The sequence below is a fragment of the Labrus mixtus genome, chromosome 2, assembly GCF_963584025.1.
Source record: "Labrus mixtus chromosome 2, fLabMix1.1, whole genome shotgun sequence".
Lineage (NCBI taxonomy): Eukaryota > Metazoa > Chordata > Actinopteri > Labriformes > Labridae > Labrus > Labrus mixtus.
The window spans coordinates 6307399-6328586 of record NC_083613.1 but is presented as its reverse complement, the minus strand read 5'-3'; the positions used below and the strand labels follow the sequence as shown (position 1 = coordinate 6328586).

The 21188-nt window shown below is 38.7% G+C and overlaps 1 protein-coding gene and 1 long non-coding RNA gene across 2 annotated transcripts; both read left to right on the top strand.

Moving 5' to 3' along the window:
• The first annotated feature begins 3261 nt into the window (after nt 1-3261).
• Nucleotides 3262-16831, top strand: hpgd (15-hydroxyprostaglandin dehydrogenase). Its single transcript, XM_061048788.1, has 7 exons — nt 3262-3536; nt 5867-5990; nt 8599-8705; nt 11064-11160; nt 15370-15446; nt 15525-15688; nt 16233-16831. Exons 1-7 carry the CDS (start codon nt 3444-3446, stop codon nt 16354-16356), a joined length of 786 nt encoding a protein of 261 aa, XP_060904771.1. The 5' UTR covers nt 3262-3443; the 3' UTR covers nt 16357-16831.
• Nucleotides 13585-14586, top strand: LOC132982348 (uncharacterized). Its single transcript, XR_009674700.1, has 2 exons — nt 13585-13719; nt 13767-14586. It is a non-coding gene; the product is annotated as an uncharacterized LOC132982348 (long non-coding RNA).
• Nucleotides 16832-21188: the final 4357 nt, after the last annotated feature.

Below are 21188 nucleotides of genomic sequence, written 5' to 3'. Positions count from 1 at the left end.
AGGGACTGGAAAACTGTCTCCTTTTGCACTGTGGACACTGATCCAGGGCAACAGAGCCAGCTGACAAACTTGTGTCTGCAATTGGTTATCAGGGATTTGGCGTTGGACTGAAATAAATGATGATGCATTTATAAATGGTCATTTGTAGAATAGTATAGTAGCACACCTAATGGAAATGTGATATGGTGATTTTAAAGAAGGCTTTAGAGAAAATGGACCCCCCTTCCCAAAAAAAGTATAAAAGCAAATAGAGAGCAATGCATTTTCACGTAACCATGGTAACCATGTGTCTTTCCTTCAGCACAACCATTTGGTGGACAAATTAGAAATAACTGCAAATAAATAATCGTCTAGCTGATTGTCTTTTTTTTAGGTCATAAAGAGACATCAGTATTTATTTCAGTCCTTTTCATAACCAGTTTAAAATTCTCCACAGGAGCTTTGAAATCTGGACTTTTGGCCATGTATATCTAACGATAATGTTAGCTTCTTTATGTTAAAAGTGCAGTTTTAACATAAATGTTAGCTAGCACCTGGGGATACGTTGTTTCACCTTGAAATATATTTCATAATGTTGTTCAGAATTGTACTTTCCATTGTACTCACAGTCGCTGATCAGTTGGAAGCACTGAAATCTTGTATTCCTTTTGTTAATACAAATGTCAAACCCAGAACACAGACTTATAACGTTATAACAGACTTCAGCTTCACACCCTGAGCGTGGCATCAGAGTAAAATAGTTGCATTAAGAATTTAGAAACTGAGTACTGACCAATACATCCAGTGAGATGTAAGGTCATCCCCTCATAGACTTCTATTCAATTAGACTTTTGTTTCACATTTAGTAGAGTTAACCCCTCTGGCCATTAGAAGAAATGCAGGTTTAAAGTACTTGTCCATTGACTTCACTTTTAAGACCTGTGTTGTCCACTTCTTCTACAGTCTGCCAGGGACCAAAGTTATGAAACAAGGAACAAAAAACAGCAATTTATCCATTGACCATCATCACCATCATCATTTTAATTACACCATACATTAGCCCAGAGCTGAAAGTGGTTGTACTATAGAGCAGACCTTAATAAAGATGTTCTGGCCGACAGTCGAGATGTGCGACCTTGTCCAAGAAATTCTCATTTAAACCATTTAAAGTGCTTCACACAAGACATCCAAAGCATCATTAAAAAGTTAGAAAAAAAAGAAGAGACATTGTAACTTAACATCCAATCAACATCAGTGGTATAATATCATGATCATCGGACTGGGCCGGGTCAGAATCCCGGGGCTGTTATGTATTCCCAGTCCATCCCTGCATCACAGACAGTTACACTCATGTATCCTGACGTCAAAGATTTTTTCTTTCCATATAGAAAGAAGAAGATTTAAGTCTGAAATGTTGTGATGACTGTATGAGTCATGAAACTGTAAAGGACTTAATGTTCTTTTTGTCCTGGTCAGAAAAAGAAGCAGATATGCTACCTCTGCTGTTTTCACAGTTCATTCTGGTAAAGATGTTTTGCTGACGTATTAAATGGTCATCTTTTCCATATAGACACTGGGGTCATTGGTTGCCTCATTGATTTACATTGCAATTCTCAAAAGTTACAGTTTAACGGGCCTGACTCAGTTTAAAAACTGGTTTCCAGCAGGTTCCTGTTCTGCAGAACATGAAACATAAATCACAGTCATGACACATCAAGACAATCACATTTACAGGACATTAGCATGGGCTAGGCAAATACAGACAAATAGAAACAAACAGTACAGATACTGAATATGACCATTCAGGTACTCAGAAGGCTGCTTTCTTAAGTAAAGACATAACTTAATGAAATGTAATTATCTAGAGTGGACAAGTGTCTGTCAGCTTTAATGCTCTGGATGCAGACAGTGCTGAGTGGACTGTAAACAATGAGACTGGAGCGCACTCTGCTGGACAAACTATGATGATGACACCACTTCAATCATTGTTTTCTGCAATATACATTCTTTACACATGAGGTTTCAACGATTCCTCTGAGCCTTGTTTGCTTTGTACATATACTTTCTTTGTGTTACAAATGTGGTGAAAGTGTGTGGATTTGTAGCGAATGTTTTATTGAAGTTTTGGTTCTCTTAATTATATAGAATATTAGTCACAAGAACGTCGGAAGAAGTCATATCGTAGCTGGACCAAATTCTGTTTATCAACCATTTTCTCTTTCTCTTTCTCTTTTGTTTTTACTCATGTTTTGAACAAATTGTCACATTACACACACATTTATGTTTTCTGTCAGAGTTAAAGGTCACATAATGTATTACATATTTGTATGTTGACAGAAGATTCTGATTTAACAGTGAAAATGCGACAAACCCCTCAAGCGTGTTGAGTTGAGAGCACACATAGGATTTTTTGTAACATAGGATGTGCATATTTTACATTGTCTAATTTAGATTATATTGTATTGCAATAAACTTGGTTGCCACTTCTTAAACTTTAGTGTCAGGCTTTTGTCTTCATCGGTATCATTCTGCACATCGATCGACACAATATGCATCATTTTAAAATATTTGTCCACCTTATGAACTGAAGGTGACATCTCCAGATTCCTGGTCGAGGATGGAGGAAGGATGTCAGATAAGAAGGCAAGGGAAGGAAGGGAGGAGGAGGGACAACTATGCAGTGTATAAATAGTCATTTATTTATAAACATAAACATCTCTACATTTTTTAGGAAAAGATCACTGCGCGGATTTTACTGGAAGCCACTGTGGTTTGAGTTTACATAAAGGAGCAAACAGGTATTATTGCATGCCTGGTTTAGTGGTTAGCAGATATTGGTTTCCATTCATTTCAGCACAGTGTGAACATGCAGAGACCTGACCGTGGGTGAAACATATCACTGAACAGGGCTGCATGTTGTGTAACAGCAATTACACAGAAGACATATGGGCAACATGAAAAAGGTACAGAGCTTTATAAACAGCTGTCCCAGCCTTCTTAAAGATATTTAGGTATTTATTTAAAGTGACCAAGTGAAGAGCTCAGATGGGTAGATGAAGAGGAGCAAAGGAGTGCAGAAAAAGAGGGAGGAGGGGATGAAAAGGAAGTAAGGGCAGGCAGGAGGGCAGGTACAACAGGCTGGATAAAACCTGTAATTATTATCCTGCAGAGTTTATTTAGTCGGTGTGACTCTCTCTCTCTCTTTCACTCTTTGTTTGTATAGACTGATAAGCTATGAGAAAGGGGGGGGGGAGTAGGGAGGGAAAAGACAGCTCAGCTAAAAGAGTGAAAACACACACAGGGGTGAGAAAGCTTGAGTTTCAGAGAGCAGATAGGTGCATGAATACACAGAGCAGAAGAAAACAGAGTGACACTCTGAGTAAAGAGTGAGAGAGGGAACACACAGTGTGCGAGGGGGACAGAAGGAGGACGCGTGTTGGGTGTTTTGCAGCTGGTCTGGGATCATGTCTCTGAGTGGGAAGGTGGCTCTGGTGACAGGGGGGGCGCAGGGTATCGGAAGAGCGGCGGTCCAGTCACTCCTACAGAGCTCAGCTAAGGTCAGTGCTGCTCAGTCTGCTCTCATTTCACAATAAGAAGTTTTCCCTGTTTTTACAGTTACTTTAGCACTTTGAAATATCATATAAACGTTGAGTGTTTAAGCTCTCCTGCTTTGTGTTCAAGTAACTGATTGACTCTGCATAACTCTTGTACAACTGGCTTGGCTGAACATGTTTTGATCTGAGTGCTTTGACTGTCAGTGGGCCGAAACTGTCTGCTGTGGTTTTATTTACTCATCTTGCATGGACTCAATCTACTAGAATCTGATTCTTCTTCTAAACAAATACATTACGGAAAGTATCACCACCAGATTTTATTTCAGTAAGGGCCTTTTTTTTAGAGCCAGACATAACATTAACATTGTCTTCAAAGCCACTATACACTACCTTAACAAAAATAAAACTTTTACCTTAGAGAACCAGAGTGATGTTGGTGTATAGCTGCCACGATGGATTATTAAGTTGTATTGTGCAATACACAAATACTGTGTCCGATCCAAACTAACTATTTAAATTCCAACACAAACAATCCAAGCAGCTATAGGCAACAACTCACGTTTTCTGTAAGGTATAATATCTAATTATGTCAATGGAATCCAAAGGCTTTAAAGAAATTGATTGCAACAGCAGTTTTTGATTTAAACTATGTAAGTAAGTCAAGTTTATTTATATAGCACCTTTCAAGAACAGACGTCACAAAGTGCTTCACAATTAACAATTGAACAGAATTAATACAAACAGACAGTCACATAACACCAAAATGTGTATGTTTTACTCAAACAAAGAGGTCAACATGACACAGTGGTTTACATCAATTTGCATGACTTGTTTAGGGATGGATTGAGTATTTTGGGGGGCTATGATACAGTGGTTCTCCTCATACCTGTTAAACAGACATGGGGAGTGTAACAGGAGGTTCTCTGTTGCTACTGGTAACCACGTCATCTTTTGCCCCTGTAAAGTATGGTGTCCTTCAGGGCTTAGTTTTGGGACCCATTCTATTTTCTCTGTACATTCACATATATAAATATAAATATATGCTGAGTGTATATATAAATATTTGCCATAGACATGCTGTTAACTTCTTCTATGCTGATGACAGTCAGATCTACCTGCCAGTTAATGACACTGATCCTGGCTTGCAGAGTTCACAACATAACTATAAGATATAAAAAAAAAATTGTAGCTTTACTCAAAGCACACTTGAGATTTTCATAATTGCCTCTAAGCACACATCAAAACAAATCCTACCATCTGCTGGATCCCTGTTGGGCCACATTAGGCCTGTTGCAAAGCAAAACTGGGAGTTTGGTTTGATAGCTACTTAAGCTTTGAGCAACACACGACAAAACCAGTGCTGTCCTGTTTATATCATCTTAGAAACATTGCTAAGTAGGATGTATTTTATCCTTAAAATGCACAGGGACCTTATTACATACCTCCACCTGCCTCTTCACCTGCCTCAAACAAAAATCTGTTAATTGGCTCCAGACTGTACAGAATTCAGATGCTAGACTTTTAACCAAAGCCAAGAAAATTGACCATATTATGACCATCTTAGCCTCGTTACACTGGCTCCTAGTACTGCATGTTTCAGAATAAAAGACTATTCTTTCCTCTCCCCACTACATATCTGACGCCCTTGTCACATACTGTGGAAGCCAGTACGCAGCTCTAGGTCCTTGAGCAAAGGTATTTTATGTTTTCCTGAGGCACAGCTGAGAACTCAGCTTGACAGAGTGTTTGCAATTTAAGCCTCAAAGCTCTGGAACAAGCCAAACCTGTTTCACAGCTGCCAGCTGAGGCAAACTGCAGAACATTTCAAAAAGTGTTACTACATACTGTAAAAGAAATTAGACCCCTAAATGTTAAAAAAAAAGAAAAAACATTAATCATAGGGCCCACGTCTAAGACTTCCCCTTATACATTTTGACGCTATGATGAATCGTAGAAGTACACTATGTAACCTATAATCTATTTCAATAATGATATGATATAAAACAACATTATTTCTTGCAGTTAAACAGAAGAAAGGAAACATACATATCAACCGTAAGAAAGGCAAAAAAGGAAGGAAATGTCTGAGAACTTGTTTCACATTACATAAAATTAGACTGACTATGGTATAAATGTAGCTGCTCACAGACACTTCCTGATAAACACCAAACCACATGGTCGCCCTGAAAGATGAAGTAAAAAGTACACCGCAATTGCCTTCCATTAACTTTCTGCAGATATCGATGACAGATTATTGCACCAAGGGTGCACCCTTGACTTCCTCTTGCTCTGTCGTCTCAGTGTCTGAATCTACTTTCTTTTGTCTTGTTCAGGTGGCCGTTGTCGACTTAAACGCGACCTGCGGAGAACAATGCAAGGCACAGCTGGATGCTGAGTTTGGAGAGGGAAACTGCACCTTTATCCCCTGTGATGTGTCCAATGGAGACGCTTTGAGAGGTAAAACTGTCCAAGAGACTGTCTGAAAACACAACTAACTCACACAAACTGCTTTAGTGAAACAAAGGGATTTAATCAGTCAGTTTGATGTGTACCTAATATCAGAACGCCTTGTACAGCATGTTTAAAAAAGGCCTACTCATGTTACACTTGCTAGTAATGAATGAGGAAGTGACTTTTTAAAAAGCCTACAAAGGCTGACTTTTGGAACACATTTGAAACTTTTCCTGGAGAGCGTCTGTGTCACTCTGAATCTGGCCGAAAAGACATGATTATTTATGTAAATACGGTCAAATTTTCAGTTACATACTTAATAATTATATTCATCAGGATATATGATTTTATAATCCTGCCAGTTTAAAGAGCATCTACAGAATGACATTAGCCTAAGGAAACCAGGCGCTAATGACAGCTGGGATCAGCTCCAGCCACCTCGAGACCCTGAATGGGATAAGCAGTTTCGGCAAATGGATTGATTGACAGACAACCAACACTGAGGTTAACCTGGTTTCAGGCTAGGATTACTTCAGGTCACCATTCCCAAGGTTTCTACTGGGAGCAGAATTTTACGTAGAGGCATTCTCATATCCTAAAAAAAAACAAATGGTAAGTGCTGCTTTTCACATGCCTTCTTCTTCTTCTCTGCATGTCAGTCAGTGCTGTTGTGTTTGTGTGTTGATGTGTATGTGTTGGGGTGAGAACGACAAAAAGAAGTACATAAAGTATGTATAAGTGAGTTAGTGTATCTAATGGTGAGTGAGAGAGGAACAAGGTCTCATTGTCTGACACTGAAGAGAAGATCCCTGCAGGCTAACGGCTTAGGAATGCTGTTTGCTGTTTTTGCTAACCGAGTGATAGTGCTCCTGTTTATGTGGACGCAAAGTATTAGTCTGTATGGTGCCAATGAAAGTGTGTGTGTGTGTGTGTGTGTGTGTGTGTGTGTGTGTGTGTGTGTGTGTGTGTGTCTGTCTGTCTGTGTGTGTGTGTGTGTGTGTGTGTGTGAAGGGGGTAAGAGATAAACTGTGTGTATATATGTTTTCATGAATCTCTGCGCTATGCACACTGCGGCAATTGTCTCCATATGTTTGTACGTGCAAATATGCACATTTCCTGCAGATGAGGCTGCTCAAAGCAGCTATGTGTGTGTTTGTAATTGCGGGTTTCCAGGTGAGGAATGTGGCAGGTGATGACACATGTGGGTTTCACCTCCTTGGTTTTTCCCTTTTGCTGTTTATGTCCGACCGCTCGCACACGGAGATAAACAACTTCCTGGAGCACAACATTTGTCCCTTCAGTCACACCGTCTGCACTGAATACAAACTGTCAGCATGTCTTAAGTCAGTTGGCAACATACACAAAGAAACAAAACACAGGGGCTTGAACTCTGCAGGAAACTGATCCTCCTCATTGTTGGCGGAGCACGGACATTTTTTCCCCAAATATGCAAGCTGTAGTCTGTTTAGTGGACTCACATTGTAAGAAACACAAAAATATAAATACCACCTTTGCTTGTCCTTTTCACGCATGCACTACACTCCCGAACTATTCCAAACAATACTCAGGGAAGCAGCATGTTTTAGCACAAATGTCTGAATCATTTGATCTGGACATTAAATGGACTACAAGTAGCCAGAGCCCTGTATGAAACATGCACAGAGTGAGCAAGCTGCGCTGAAGTTACACATATAGCTGCTTTGTACTTTCTCTCTGATGTCTGTTTACTGTGTTTACTGGTCTCACCTTCCTCTCTACTTTTGCTGATGGTGTCTTTTTGTTTATTTAACCGGAAAAGCCTCATTGAGATTAAGAATCTCATTTAGTGGTCTTGGTCAAGACAGGCAGCAGCACAGTTCAACAAAGTTACAGACATAAAACACAAAACAGAAAATCAAAGCATCTACAACTTGCTGCTTCCTCCAATGCCTTTACGTAATCTACTTTGAAAATGATTTAAAGAGACCAGCTGCCCCACACACAAATCCTCCTGCAGCAACACACCTGCCTTAATATAACAAAACAACTATGTTTTGTATTGATTTCAATCTACGTTATTATCAATACTGTCAAGTCCTGTCACCCTTGTGTGGTCTTTCCAGGTGCCAAGTATTTTCAGTAGTTCAGATCAAATCTCCAACTTTGTGGTACATATGTGATGGTGCTAGTTCAAACAATGCCCTGAATGCCCGGCGGACATCGTCGGGAATTCAACTTTGAAAACAGGTGTACTGATTAGAGCTCAAATTACAAAGTGGTGATTTTATCAGGGCCTGTCATAGATACACTTCTGTATCATGAACATAAAAAGCAAATAATGATATTAGGGTAGGCTTTCAGTGCACACTCATTAAACTCCATTCCAGCTCAGGAATTCACCATTTCTCTAAACCGTGACATTTTCCACTCTGAAAATGGTCTTTGTCTTTCTCATGAGTACCAAAAAGAATCTAGCACAGATATGTTGATATTGTTTAAATAGTGTACATGTGCACATGCAAGTCAAAGACATGTTTATGAATTTTGAGACAATGAAGTATTTTCTTTTCTGTTCATAAACACTGTGTCAGTGTGCTAAGACATGTCATGATGGCTTTGTGTCTGTGTTGAACAGATGCATTCCAGGCAACGGTGGACAAGTTTGGACGCCTGGACATCGTCATCAACAACGCCGGCATCAACAATGAGAAGAACTGGGAGAAGACCATCCAAGTCAACCTGGTGAGATTTTAAAAAAAAAAAAAGAAAAAAAAAAGTCAGGTTTATTAATACAGCCAGAAATAATAAATCACAGATAAGTCAATTCATGAAAACACCATCTATCTTTAGTTCATGAATTGTGTATGTGATCTGGGGTTTTTGCACAAATTAGTTTGTATGAAATCTGAACCCCCCAACACTCCTGGGAGCAGGGGCGATTTTAGGATCCGATCTTTAGGGGAGCAGCTCCTAAACAGTTTGTGACTTGTTGTTCCTTGCAAGTGTTTACACCTTCTGCTAAAACACTAATTTCACCGCAAAACAAGATATTTTTTACTACATATGAGGTTTTATTAACCTCAGTAAGATTTATTTTACACCACAAAATAGGACAATGGAATATGCTGTTTCTCAGGTAGGATAGCCTATGGCATGTGTAGAGGGATATGTTTGACTATTATATGCTTTATTCAAAATGATAGCCAAGGAAATAACATGAAGATATGAACTGTTTTCATTTGAATACATTTCAAAATAAAGTTACTTCTGATAAATTGTTAATGCTTACCCAATGTCCTTTGTGTTTTACAGAGAAAGTAAAAAGAGTGATTTGTTGTCTTGTTCTCGGAGAACATTTGAGTCAGAGGAAAAGTTTTCACTTTTGGGCATGACTGAAAGGTGCATTTTAAGTCAAGATAAAAAAAAAGAAAAGAAAAACAATTTAAATGATTGCTTGTAGTTGATGATATTCCTTGTTGTGAAGATTAACAAGTAGTCGACATTTAACCAAGCCATGTGGTATGCCCTATTGCTAGTCCATTTCTAAAAAAATATTGAGTTAAACATATTTGAACTGATGAGTCTTTGGAGGTAGAGGTAGCATCTTGATGAAAATAAGATAAAATCATGCAATATCTTAGCAGTCAGGTCGTCATAACATGATTTCTAATCAGCATTCCATCACAGGTAACACATGGAGCATGCAGTGAGGGTTTCAGCTCAGAAAGTCAACAAATAGATAACTTGCTGTGCATATACGGCTTTAAAGTAGTCGTTGTGAATAATATAATACACCCCTTTTCCACCTAAATAAACCAAAAAGTGTTTTATTTACAGTTTTATTGCCCCTTAAATATATAGGCATATGAATTGCACTCAGTTGAATGTAATTGTGTTTTAATAATTTGAATCTGATGGTTAATGTTATGACCTTTTGAACTGTTTGTGCTGCAGTGGGTTCACTTTTTGTTGACCTTTAATGTTGCAGCTCCCTTAAAGGACCCTCAGCTCATGCTACTCCGAGAGCAACCCCCCTTCCTCAGACTCCTTCATTACATGAAGAGACCTCCCCCTTAGCCCTTCATGACACCACCAAGCCCCAGGCCCTTACTACTACATTCCTGCTGAGTAGAAACCTAGCAGGCAGCTCAGCCTCATGCAGTGCAAAAACATGTCCTGTCTCTTATGTGTGCTCATAACCCCATGACTCAACAAAGCAGAGTTCACTTCAGTTTACACAGTTGTCCAGGTGCTGAAAAACAGAACAGTAGTAGTTACACTTTTCACTGTGGGTTAGCGCTGAATGCAACATGTACGAGTTGTGATTTTGTCTGTCTCTGTTTGTTTGTTTGTTTGTTGGTCGGTTGGTTTTCGAGATTTTTTCTAAAGGGAAATTCCTCCTCAGTTATCAGCTGCATTCCCTCAGGGCTCTATCTTAGGTTTCCACCTTTTTACTCTTTGTAATACCATGCATTGTGTAGTTGTCCTCATTCTCAGTTGTACAACAGGATTTTGGTGCATATCTTCTCCCACTCTTTCCTCCCCACATGTCCTGTATCTCCAGCGCTCTCTCTTCTACCAAAGGCAAAGGCCAAAAAAATGTCTTTTAAATCAATCTTGAATTTTTAAGTAAAAAACCCTAAAATATGAAGTAGGGCCCAGGTTTGAAATACCAGACATTCCTGTTAACAAAAACTCTGGCACTCTTTGCTCTTTCCTTATGAATTCTGGGACATCTTTGGCAGCATACTTCATCTTGACTGACCTTTGTGCTGATTGCATGAATATCTTTTTGCATTAGTTACACATCTTGTTGCACTTGTAAGCCTTTTTGTTTGTGTCAGGACTTCAAATAACAACATGTTATTATGCTTTGGGGTAGTTTAATATGACAAAACATTTATTTGATGGCTGTGCAGTTAAAGTATTCCTTCTATGTCAGGTTTTTTCAGATATTATTCTTTGTGTGAGCTGACTGTGCAGATGTTCTTCACCTATCAGTGGTTTCACACATTTTTTACTTTCAGTTTCACTTCCTGTTTGCGTGCTGCTGCACTTTTGGATTACTTCAGTGACAATGTTGTATCTTTGTCTTTGCAGACTTCTGTTATCAAAGGGACCTACCTGGGCCTGGAACACATGAGTAAAGAATACGGCAAGGAAGGAGGCACAATAATTAATGTTTCTTCTATGGCAGGTAAAATACATGATCAATAACTTCTCAACACAACAACTGTCAAAATGATTAACATATACAGTTGAAAACATTATGAGGATCAAAACTTGAACAAGATTTCTGGTATTTTTAAATCAGGGTCATATTTGTACTTATTTAGGTTCAACATCATTTCATAAACGTGTCTTACAGAAATGTACCTTTTTGTTGAAGAGGAGCGTCCTCCTCAAAGCTGCAAAACCTCATTGACAAAACCAGTTATTTTTTATGCACTTAAAACAGGAAGAAGAAGGGAGAAATTGAACATTGCTTTTTATTCATCTCTGAGTAAATGTCTCAAAAGTGTATTTATAGCTAATTGAGCTTTACAGAGACGCATGTACATTTAGGTCAAAATGTTCCAGGAGATCAATTTCTTAAGCTTATGAGAACAGTTCCCCTTATCCTTTACTGTGTGTGGTTTTTTTTTGGAAACACAAGAAAAAAAACATTCATAAAAAGTTGGCAGATTGTAACTAGAACAGGAATTACTGGATCAGGATAATCACTTCCATCGCTGTTAAGAATAAGCCCATTCTTCTCCAAAACATTCTGCAAGACAATAAAAGATGCAAATTCATCATCGTGTGTAAACACTCCACTGCAGCCACGTTTATTCAAGTGTTTATGTGATGTGCAGCATTTTTCGTTTGCATTTCTTTCAGGGTTTCCTGTTTTGGAATTTTCATTGTAATCATGTTTTTTTTTTCAGCTTCAGCAGCTCATCCTTTTTTACACACAGAATATTTCCTCTGCAACATGTTCACTGCTGTCCACCACCTTCTCTCTTGCTTTCACACACAAGTTGAAAATGCCTGTTCAAAATACAACACCTGCCTTTTTTTGGTTTGCATAGTCTTTCTGGGCCAAGACTTTCAATCCAGGTATGCAAAACCTGTAATCTGAGGAGACACACAAAGCTTCATTGTTCTTCATTATACAGTGGTGATTCTTCTTGCAGAGTCACATTACCAATTGCACCAATAAGCAGCTGTGTTGTTATTGATCTATTTTTGGTATTGCCAGTCAAAGTGCCAAAGCAGAAGTTCTCTCAACTCTCACTCTCGCAGATTAATGATTTGTCAACGACACTAAACGTATCAGCGCCTCAGGTAGAGCCGTGTTCCAGATTTAACCTCTTTAACTGTTGAGAAACTATTTACTACACTTTAACGACAGTGTGGTTAGTCCATAGACTGTAAATATTAGTCTTGACAGAGAGGTACACACGCCTCATGGGAACTTTTGCTGATACAGTACAATACGAAAAAAGCAGGATATACATCTTTTCTTGGTTTATTTTCAGCTTGTTTCTGCAAAAACAACAAAAAGTAGCCTTTATTTAACCAGGAAAACAGACAAACTCGTTGAGATAGAAAATCTCTTTTTCACTAAGTTAAATGTTATGGTATTATTTTTGGTAAAAGCTAGTAAGAAAGAACCTGTGATGAAAAGCATAAAATTAATTTTAAAAAATGATATATTTTTTTCAAATCTATTTTTCAAGACAGGCAGCAGCACAATTAACAAAGCTTCTGACAAACAGCGAGCAGCCATTCATACAAATACTACAAAGATTCATAATTATACAACATGAAAAGACACAAAACAAAAAAACATTTTAAACAGAAAACATTTGTCAAGATCGGCCACCCAGCCATAAACCAATCAGGCAGAACATCTCCAGCCAGATGTGTCAGCATCCGAGTCATAGATCATCCAATATATCACTAAGTTTGCAGGAAATTTGGAGCTGTATGGATTTTCAGTAAGGCTATTATTTTAGTCTGAATGCTTCTTTCACAGCTGTGTGTTCTTGGTTTTAGATTCCAGAGGACTTCCTGAGCTCCTTTTTTATAAAAGATTATTATAAAGTTATCAACCTTCTGATAACATCAATGTATGTTTGTGTGTGTATGCAGTGTGTGTGTGTGTATGCAGTGTGTATGCAGTGTGTGTGTGTGTATGCAGTGTGTATGCCTTGTGTGTGTGTGTGTGTGTATGCAGTGTGTGTGTGTATGCAGCGTGTGTGTGTATGCAGTGTGTGTGTGTGTGTGTGTGTATGCAGTGTGTATGCGTGTGTATGCAGTGTGTGTATGCGTGTGTATGCAGTGTGTGTGTGTGTGTATGCGTGTGTATGCAGTGTGTGTGTGTGTGTATGCGTGTGTATGCAGTGTGTGTATGCGGTGTGTGTGTGTGTGTGTGTGTGTGTGTGTATGCAGTGTGTGTGTGTGTGTGTGTGTGTGTGTGTGTGTGTGTGTGTGTGTGTGTTTATGCGTGTGTATGCAGTGTGTGTATGCGGTGTGTGTGTGTGTGTGTGTGTGTGTGTGTGTGTGTGTGTGTGTGTATGCAGTGTGTGTGTGTGTATGCAGTGTGTGTATGCAGTGTGTGTGTGTGTGTGTATGCAGTGTGTGTGTGTGTGTGTATGCAGTGTGTGTGTGTGTGTGTGTGTGTGTGTGTGTGTGTGTGTGTGTGTGTATGCAGTGTGTGTGTGTGTATGCGTGTGTATGCAGTGTGTGTATGCAGTGTGTGTGTGTGTGTGTGTGTGTATGCAGTGTGTGTGTGTGTGTGTGTGTGTGTGTATGCAGTGATTCTGTATTTCCCATTCCAATAACAAAAAAGGACTTGTCCAGACACGGCCGAGCATATTGTTTTCTGTGTGTGTGCGTGTGTGTTTATTTATCTTTTGGTTGTAGATTCAAATCACACAAGTGTTTTGAGCCTTGTTCTGTTCTCTTTTCTTTCTTTTTTTACTTCATCATCATCATATGTCAAAAATCATATCATGAAACAATCTCCACTGCACGTTGCAACTGAGGGTGTAATTTGTGGTTGCATATTTTAAATATATACTTGCAGACTTTTTGTCAAGCTCTCTGTCACTCAAAGTAGAAAAGTTTGGTCGTTAGTAATGTGGTTAATGTGTTTTTGTGTGATGTTTAAGTTTAATTTAAAGTATGTGCCAACAGACTGCAGTTGAAAATTAGCTTGAAGCTAACTCTTCAATGCACCAAATAGCAACATTTGGGCTTAATATTGTACATGGTCCCTTTACTAATGAACTGAATTGAATGAATAAATACAAATGTACTGTAGCACTATAAGGCTGCTTGTTGTTTAAAGGGTTGGCAAAGGCTTTTAAGCACGAGGCAATAATCCTAAGGTTGCCTTTTTTCTTCATCTTTGTGATTTAAGTTTTCCCATGAAGCTGTTTTGACAAGTTTTTTTTTCATTTAAGAGGAATTCAGCTTTTACAAAATCCTGAAACTTATCCCTGGGGCGGAATTGTCAATTTCATCATCCACCATGTGCTTGCACTTATCGGCCTGCTGTGAATACTCATAGCCATACTCAGAAATAATGATAACCAAAAACAGCTGATTGGACTCTCAAAAAGAAAACAAAAATCACTGAGAAGCTGCATCAAAGGAACAAAGGGAAAGGAGTATAATTGGAGGTCAAGTGAACACGTGATTGAAGTTTTTTTTTATATAAAGCATGTCGACGTTTTACTGAAATGTGCAATGCACCTCGTTTTTAATGTATGAGAAACAAAGAACATCATTCTTTGGAAGTGGAGAAATATATTCCTTAAGTTCTCTGTCTCACTCAGATGTGGACATGAATGTTTTATTAACACTTGAATACTATTCCACTGCTGAGTTTTGCATGCGGGTTTCCCCAGTGGCCATTAGTGGTATTGCAGTAAAAAAAACATAACCTCTGCAAGAGAAAGTACACCTCAAACAGCATACACATTTCCCCCTTAAATATGAGTACAGACCATGATATGGACATGGAGATGGAGATGTTTCAGTGTTTCAGCTGACTGAATATTCATCCATTTTTTATTGAGCTGAGTTTACAGAGGAAAAAAAACGCAGCAGAACAAAGCAAAGACAGAAGCTGCTCACAGAGCATCCTGCTACATGAAGGCACTGCTGGCATGGCTCACTGAGCAATATAGCACACACAGAGGAATGGATTTCTACTGGAAATCAAAATAAATGATTCCAAAATTCTCTTTCAGGTAAACTTAGACTTTACTTTACTGTGCGGCTTTTTCTTACCAAGCCTAAACTTAGAGTAAAAGGAGAAAATGTCATTTATCAGGCTCTCTGATTTCTCTTTACTGTCTTTCTGCTGATAACATATTTGTCTTTCTGTCTCCTCTTGTTCTTTATTATTCAGCTTTCCTGCATTCTCCTCATCAGCCCGTCTACACTGCAACCAAACATGGAGTCATTGGCTTCACCAGAGCGATGGCGGTAAGACAAATCCGCAGAGTAACTGAAACAAAGGACAATAAAGGATTTACTGCATGGAGCTAATCTTTGTTCTCACAGGATGCGTCCTCTTACGGCGAGTACGGTGTCAGGATCAACGTCCTGTGTCCCGCCTTCGTGGACACCCCTCTGCTGCACTCGGTGGAAGACGAGGACAACATGGGAAAATTTGTCAAGTTCAAGGATGATTTCAAACGCAGCATGACCAAGTTCGGAGTGTTACAGTAAGTTCGCTCATGATTTAATGGAATATATTTCTTCTTTGGCGGTCAGATCCTTTTGACTTGAAATGGCCAGCAGCTGCACTGGCTGCAAAAAGAAGTGTTTGGGAAATGAGCCTACTTCTCACTTAATTTATTTCCTCAGTAAATCATTTCACAAAGAGTGTATTGTCTCAATGTCTAGTTTCCAGTCTTCTTCAATACATGCAGCATGGTGTTCATTTAGTCAATTATGGACCCATTTAAAATCAAAGTCATATGGGAACTAATGCGCTAACAAATGGTTCTTTTAAAGTTAAATGTCAGATTTGGTGATCTGATTAGTGTCTCTCCAAACAATTGTAGTAACAAATGAGGGGCCTTGAAACACTCAGCTTCTTCCTGGCATCCAGTTTTGATTTCACTCCAGTGGATTGGATTGGTTATAAATCTATTCTTTTCAATTGGAGGTGTATGTCAAGCTTGCAATTTGAATGAGATCATCATAAAATGTGGTTGTGTGCGTGTGCCTCATCTTATCATGAATCCTCTGTGCGTTTGTCCTCAGGCCGTCATTGATAGCAGAGGGCATGATGAGGCTGATCATGGACTCCTCTCTGAACGGAGCGGTGATGAAGATCACCTGCTCAAAGGGAATCCACTTCCACACGTACGAACCCATGTCTGCCTGAGACCCAAACACGCTGGACTCCACACTGCTGCTGAGGAGAAAAACACATGCCTCTTTATTCTTACTGCAGCGGAGCACAGACTGGATCAGGATCACATCTGACTGCTGTAGGAGTTTTTTTTTTTGACAAGAACTAAATCAGAGCTTCGTCTGGATTCTACTGGAAGAACTGCTCAACACTGCCTCATTATGTAAACACCTGTATGTCTCAGTGATATCTGAAAGTCATGTTTAAAGAATCATACATGTAAGAGTTTTCCACAGCCAACATTTAAACCTTTGACACACAGAAGTTATAGATCCTTTTGACTGAGGTTTGAGTTCAAGGGAATATTTGCGGGCCAGTTTCATCCACCTCAGACTCGACTGATTCACTATGCATCTTCTTTGTTATTATAGAAAATGTAACAGTGATTATTTAACAGCTGTTTTTTATGATTTGTGTTTAAAAATAATAATAAAATATAGTGTGAAAATCTTGGTCTCTTTTTGAAATAAAAAAAAATTAACACAATGAGCCCAGTCTGCAGACTCCATAAAATCCTAATAAGTGACACCTCCAAGGGCATTATCCTATCATGGTTATTTGGTAAAAAAAAACAAAAAAAAAACAGGCCATTACTTTATGTTTTCAATCATTTTCTAATCTCAAAATCTTAAGGTTTTAACAGGTGTATCTCTCTTTTCTCTAACACCCAAGGCTTTGACAAATACCTGAAAAATGTTAACCTTACTGTATCTGAACTGTGTTGCCACTCTTTAATGTGTCTCTATTGCTCTGTATTCTCATTAATCATTTTGCTCCCTTTTTAATGAAAGAGATGCCCATAACATCCTCCTGTTTGAGAGCCTGTTTTGCTAAAGAATTATACATTAAATATATTGATATTTTTAATCTGTAATTTCTCTGAAAAATAGTTTTACAGTGACATTTTTTGCTGGGATGTAGTTATACAGTCAAGACCACACTAACCGAGACCAAGACATACCCAAGACTAGAGGGCTCTGGGACAGAGTCAAGACCAAGACCAAGGCAGGGCTAGACTGAGTCAAGACCAAAACCAAATATCACAGAAAAATCATCATCTTGTGTGCAGGAGGAGTGTCACTCACTTAGACCACCAGGAAAGTTATGGCCATAACCGGGTGATACAAATCTAACTACGAATGAATTGAAGTTATTTGTTCTTTTAGAGGCGTTTTCCTTCTAGTCACAGCAATGACGTGGAAATATATCCTGTCAGTGGTGGTCTTGAATCTGGAGTCTGCCTGAAACAGAGACAAGACTGAGTAAAAATGCTTTGGATTCCGAGACGAGACCAGTGGTCTCGAGACCGGTCTTAAGACCAAGGCCGATTTCGAGTACTACAGCACTGCTGGGAGGTAATGTGATCGTTTCTCTTGCAACATTTTTCCGCAGGGGTCTTTTAGCTTTTAGTTTATGCCATGCCCTCACGCCTGTGTGGGCATGGCATAAACTTACATTGTTACGCTGATGACACTCAACTCTATATGCCCCGTTAAAACCTGGCACCACTGATCTTTCACATATCATGTCATTTCAGGCAGTAATTAACAACCTAACTCACAAATGTTTGCAAAGAGGCGTGAACCTAGCTGTCTTTGACTCAGACCTTTCTTTTGATACCCGGGTGTCAAAAGTGATGCAGTGCTGCTTTGTTGAACTGAGACAATTAACCTAAATCAGGTCATTCCTTTCTCCTGCCGTCTTAGAAAAATTCATCCATGCATTTGTATTTCTTCTAAACTCGACTACTGTAATGCACTTTATTCAGACATTAGCAAGCATAACATATCGAGACTGCAACTCATTTAAAACACAGCTGATAGGCTTTGACTTGGCTTAAGGGGTAGTTAGGGAACCTTTTAGGGTAGTTAGGGACAACTTTTTACAGCAAGAAGAGGGCACATTGAGGGTGGGAACAAGAAGCAGAAAGGCTTAAAACATTCAACCAGACTGAAGGTAGGACACAGAGGACCAAACAAAACACTTCACTCAATAAACAAACAGCCTAGAGGACTGTGTGAGCAGTGCAGAATAGAGGAATCAGTGGAGCATGTTATCTTTCACTGTCAGAAGCATTCAGATCAACAAGATACACTGAGGAGGGAAATAACGGATAATGTAGCGGGTAATCAAATATGTTTGTTTTTTACACAGTTTAAGTATGCTTTTCCTTTGGTTATTTCAAACTGAATGTAGCATTCAGCTACTTCCTAGCTTACAGTAACATTAGCTATAGCTATAGCAAGACGCTTAATTCTTACATGAAAGTGTCCTCTTTTTCTTCACTCTCTTCACATTTGGAGGCACGTTCAGCCCAGTTTTTAACTGGTTAAATTTTCTTAGTAAATCCACTATGAAATTGACTTTTAGGTTAAAATGACATAAAACAATACCTCAACACTATCAACTTTTCCAAGAACCTGACGATTTTGCAGCTTACAGGAACATATTTATTTCTTTAATCTGATGATCTATAAATACAGGACAAAGATTATGATGCATGCTTTATTTCTGAGGGTGATCACAATGGAAGCATCTAGTTTTCATATTGCTTTGCATTTAGACTGTGACTTTGCAGACACTGAAACAACCCATTGACTGATTTTTAACTCTCTTTTGGTACTATGGTTTTATTCTACTGTACAGTCTTTTCAATCAGAAAGGACCAGAACTATTCCTAGTTTATTTATGTTAACTTAAGTCCATTTTGTGGCTTTAACGTTGATCATTTACAGGAGACTCCCTAAACTCAAACAGTAAACCCCCAAAATCAGCCTCTCACCAATCAGGAACAACAAACCTTTGTCCCTGATCAGCTGATGTAAATCAGGATGTGTGTCCCTGAAAGTGATGTATACACGCACACTTGGTGCACTTCCTGTTTGGCTGAGTGCAGCAGTAAACACGCCGCAGTCCCTGAACGCAGCACAAATATTACACTTCCAAAAATTCTTAAATTAAACATTATGGTAGAAAAATAACAAAGAAAACCGGCAGTGAAAAAGTATAAATATAGTAGACTTTACATCACTAAATGACTTGGCATTTTGTTTCAGAATCAGTATTTGAAAGATGAATTAAGATAGATTTTAGTTAATAAACTGCTCTGTGACTTCCTTACAGCCAAAGAATGAACATAAAGCTGTTATATGCAGCAATCCAATTTACAGTCAAATGTGTCTTTACATGAATTCTGCTAAGCTGTGAGCTGTGATTCAGCCTTTGCTCAGTGTTGACATTCCTTGTCACTTCCCCAAACAACTCCATCTTTTCACAAGGTTTAAATTGTTGGCCTCTTTCCAAACCGTCTCTCTCTCTCTCTCTCTCTCTCTCTCTCTCTCTATCTCTTGAGGAAGCCGTATGAACCTGCACTCTTAAGGTGGACAAAACTTTAACACTAGACTCAAGGGGGAAAGTATCTGTTTGCCCCACCAGAGGTAAGACGGAAGTCAAAATGATAAAACTATGATTTATAAAAGGATGATTAAATTGAAGTGTTTGTTAGACCTACTGTGATGTTATACAGAAATCATTGAAACGTTTGATTAATTTGGAGGTACACAAGAATGAACTTAATCGATCTCAACACTAGCAGTTTGGCTCTTGTTGTCAAAATTGAAAATTGTCACTTATAAATCCTTATCAGAGACAAAGATGTTTTTTAATCTGATAAATATGTTAAGGGGGGAGTTATATAGTGCTTTGAAACCTCATAGGAAATGGTATTTCTGTTAACCTAATCACTTAATCTATGTCTCTATCTCTTTTTTCTGTCGGAGGTGGAAACAACAAAATTCATTCTTCTTGGTTTATAAACTTATCATTTTTGTGTTTTGCCGTCTCTTCTGACTAATAACTAAATAAAGTACTTCAAGAAAACTTATTTGACCGCTTTGAAGTTTGCATGGATCTGTTTTGAGCTCAGCTGGTACTCAATGTGGTCAAAAGTAAACTCTAAACGGACATTAAAGGGTTAATCATGATATCAGTTACTAGAGCATTAGTCTTTGCAGACTTTCAGGCATTAAAGCTAGTTGATTAGCACCTCACCTCGCAGTCACTGCTTGATGTAGCTGCTCAGGAAAACGCTAAAGATTCAACCTAAAACATCCTGTAAGTGACAAACTGTGTCCAGATCAAACAAGACAAAACAAGAGAAGTGTGCTTTAGGAAAGCAGGCAGAAGTACAGCAGGTTTTTTATTATTTTATTTATTAGAGCCAGGCATGCTGGGTTCCTTTGTTTATAGTCTTTAGGCTAATCCACACTAGAATAAGCTAATCCTCTGTTGGCTTAAATATATGACAGTGGCTTCAGTCTTCTCATCCAACTGGTTTATTGAGTGAAACAGGCAGAATACACTCCTTCAAATGAGTCACAGTCGGAGTTGATACATTTAATTCACTTATTGTTTGATTATGAAGCACGTATAGCTGAATGACTGTCGGTACATTTCCCTACAAACAATTTTGAATCTTATTAGCTCCAGTTGTGTTTACGGGACGACCATGTGAACCAAACAGTCCCTGTGCTGATTAATGGAGGGTCACTACATGCATACATGCATGAGATGCTGTTCATCCTTCTACATCAAATGCATGAATAACTGCTTTTTCTTATTTTTCATGATCTGCTGTCTGTTGCCTTCAGGCCGATGTTTTTTTTTTTTTACTGAGAACACATATGTGTTATGGACCATCTGTCTCTGTATTCTTCATGTGCTTCACACTCTGATGCTTTCTGCAGCCTTTATGTTCTGATTGTAGTGTTCAGTGTGAGTGCAACACAAGAAGTTCAAGTCTCATG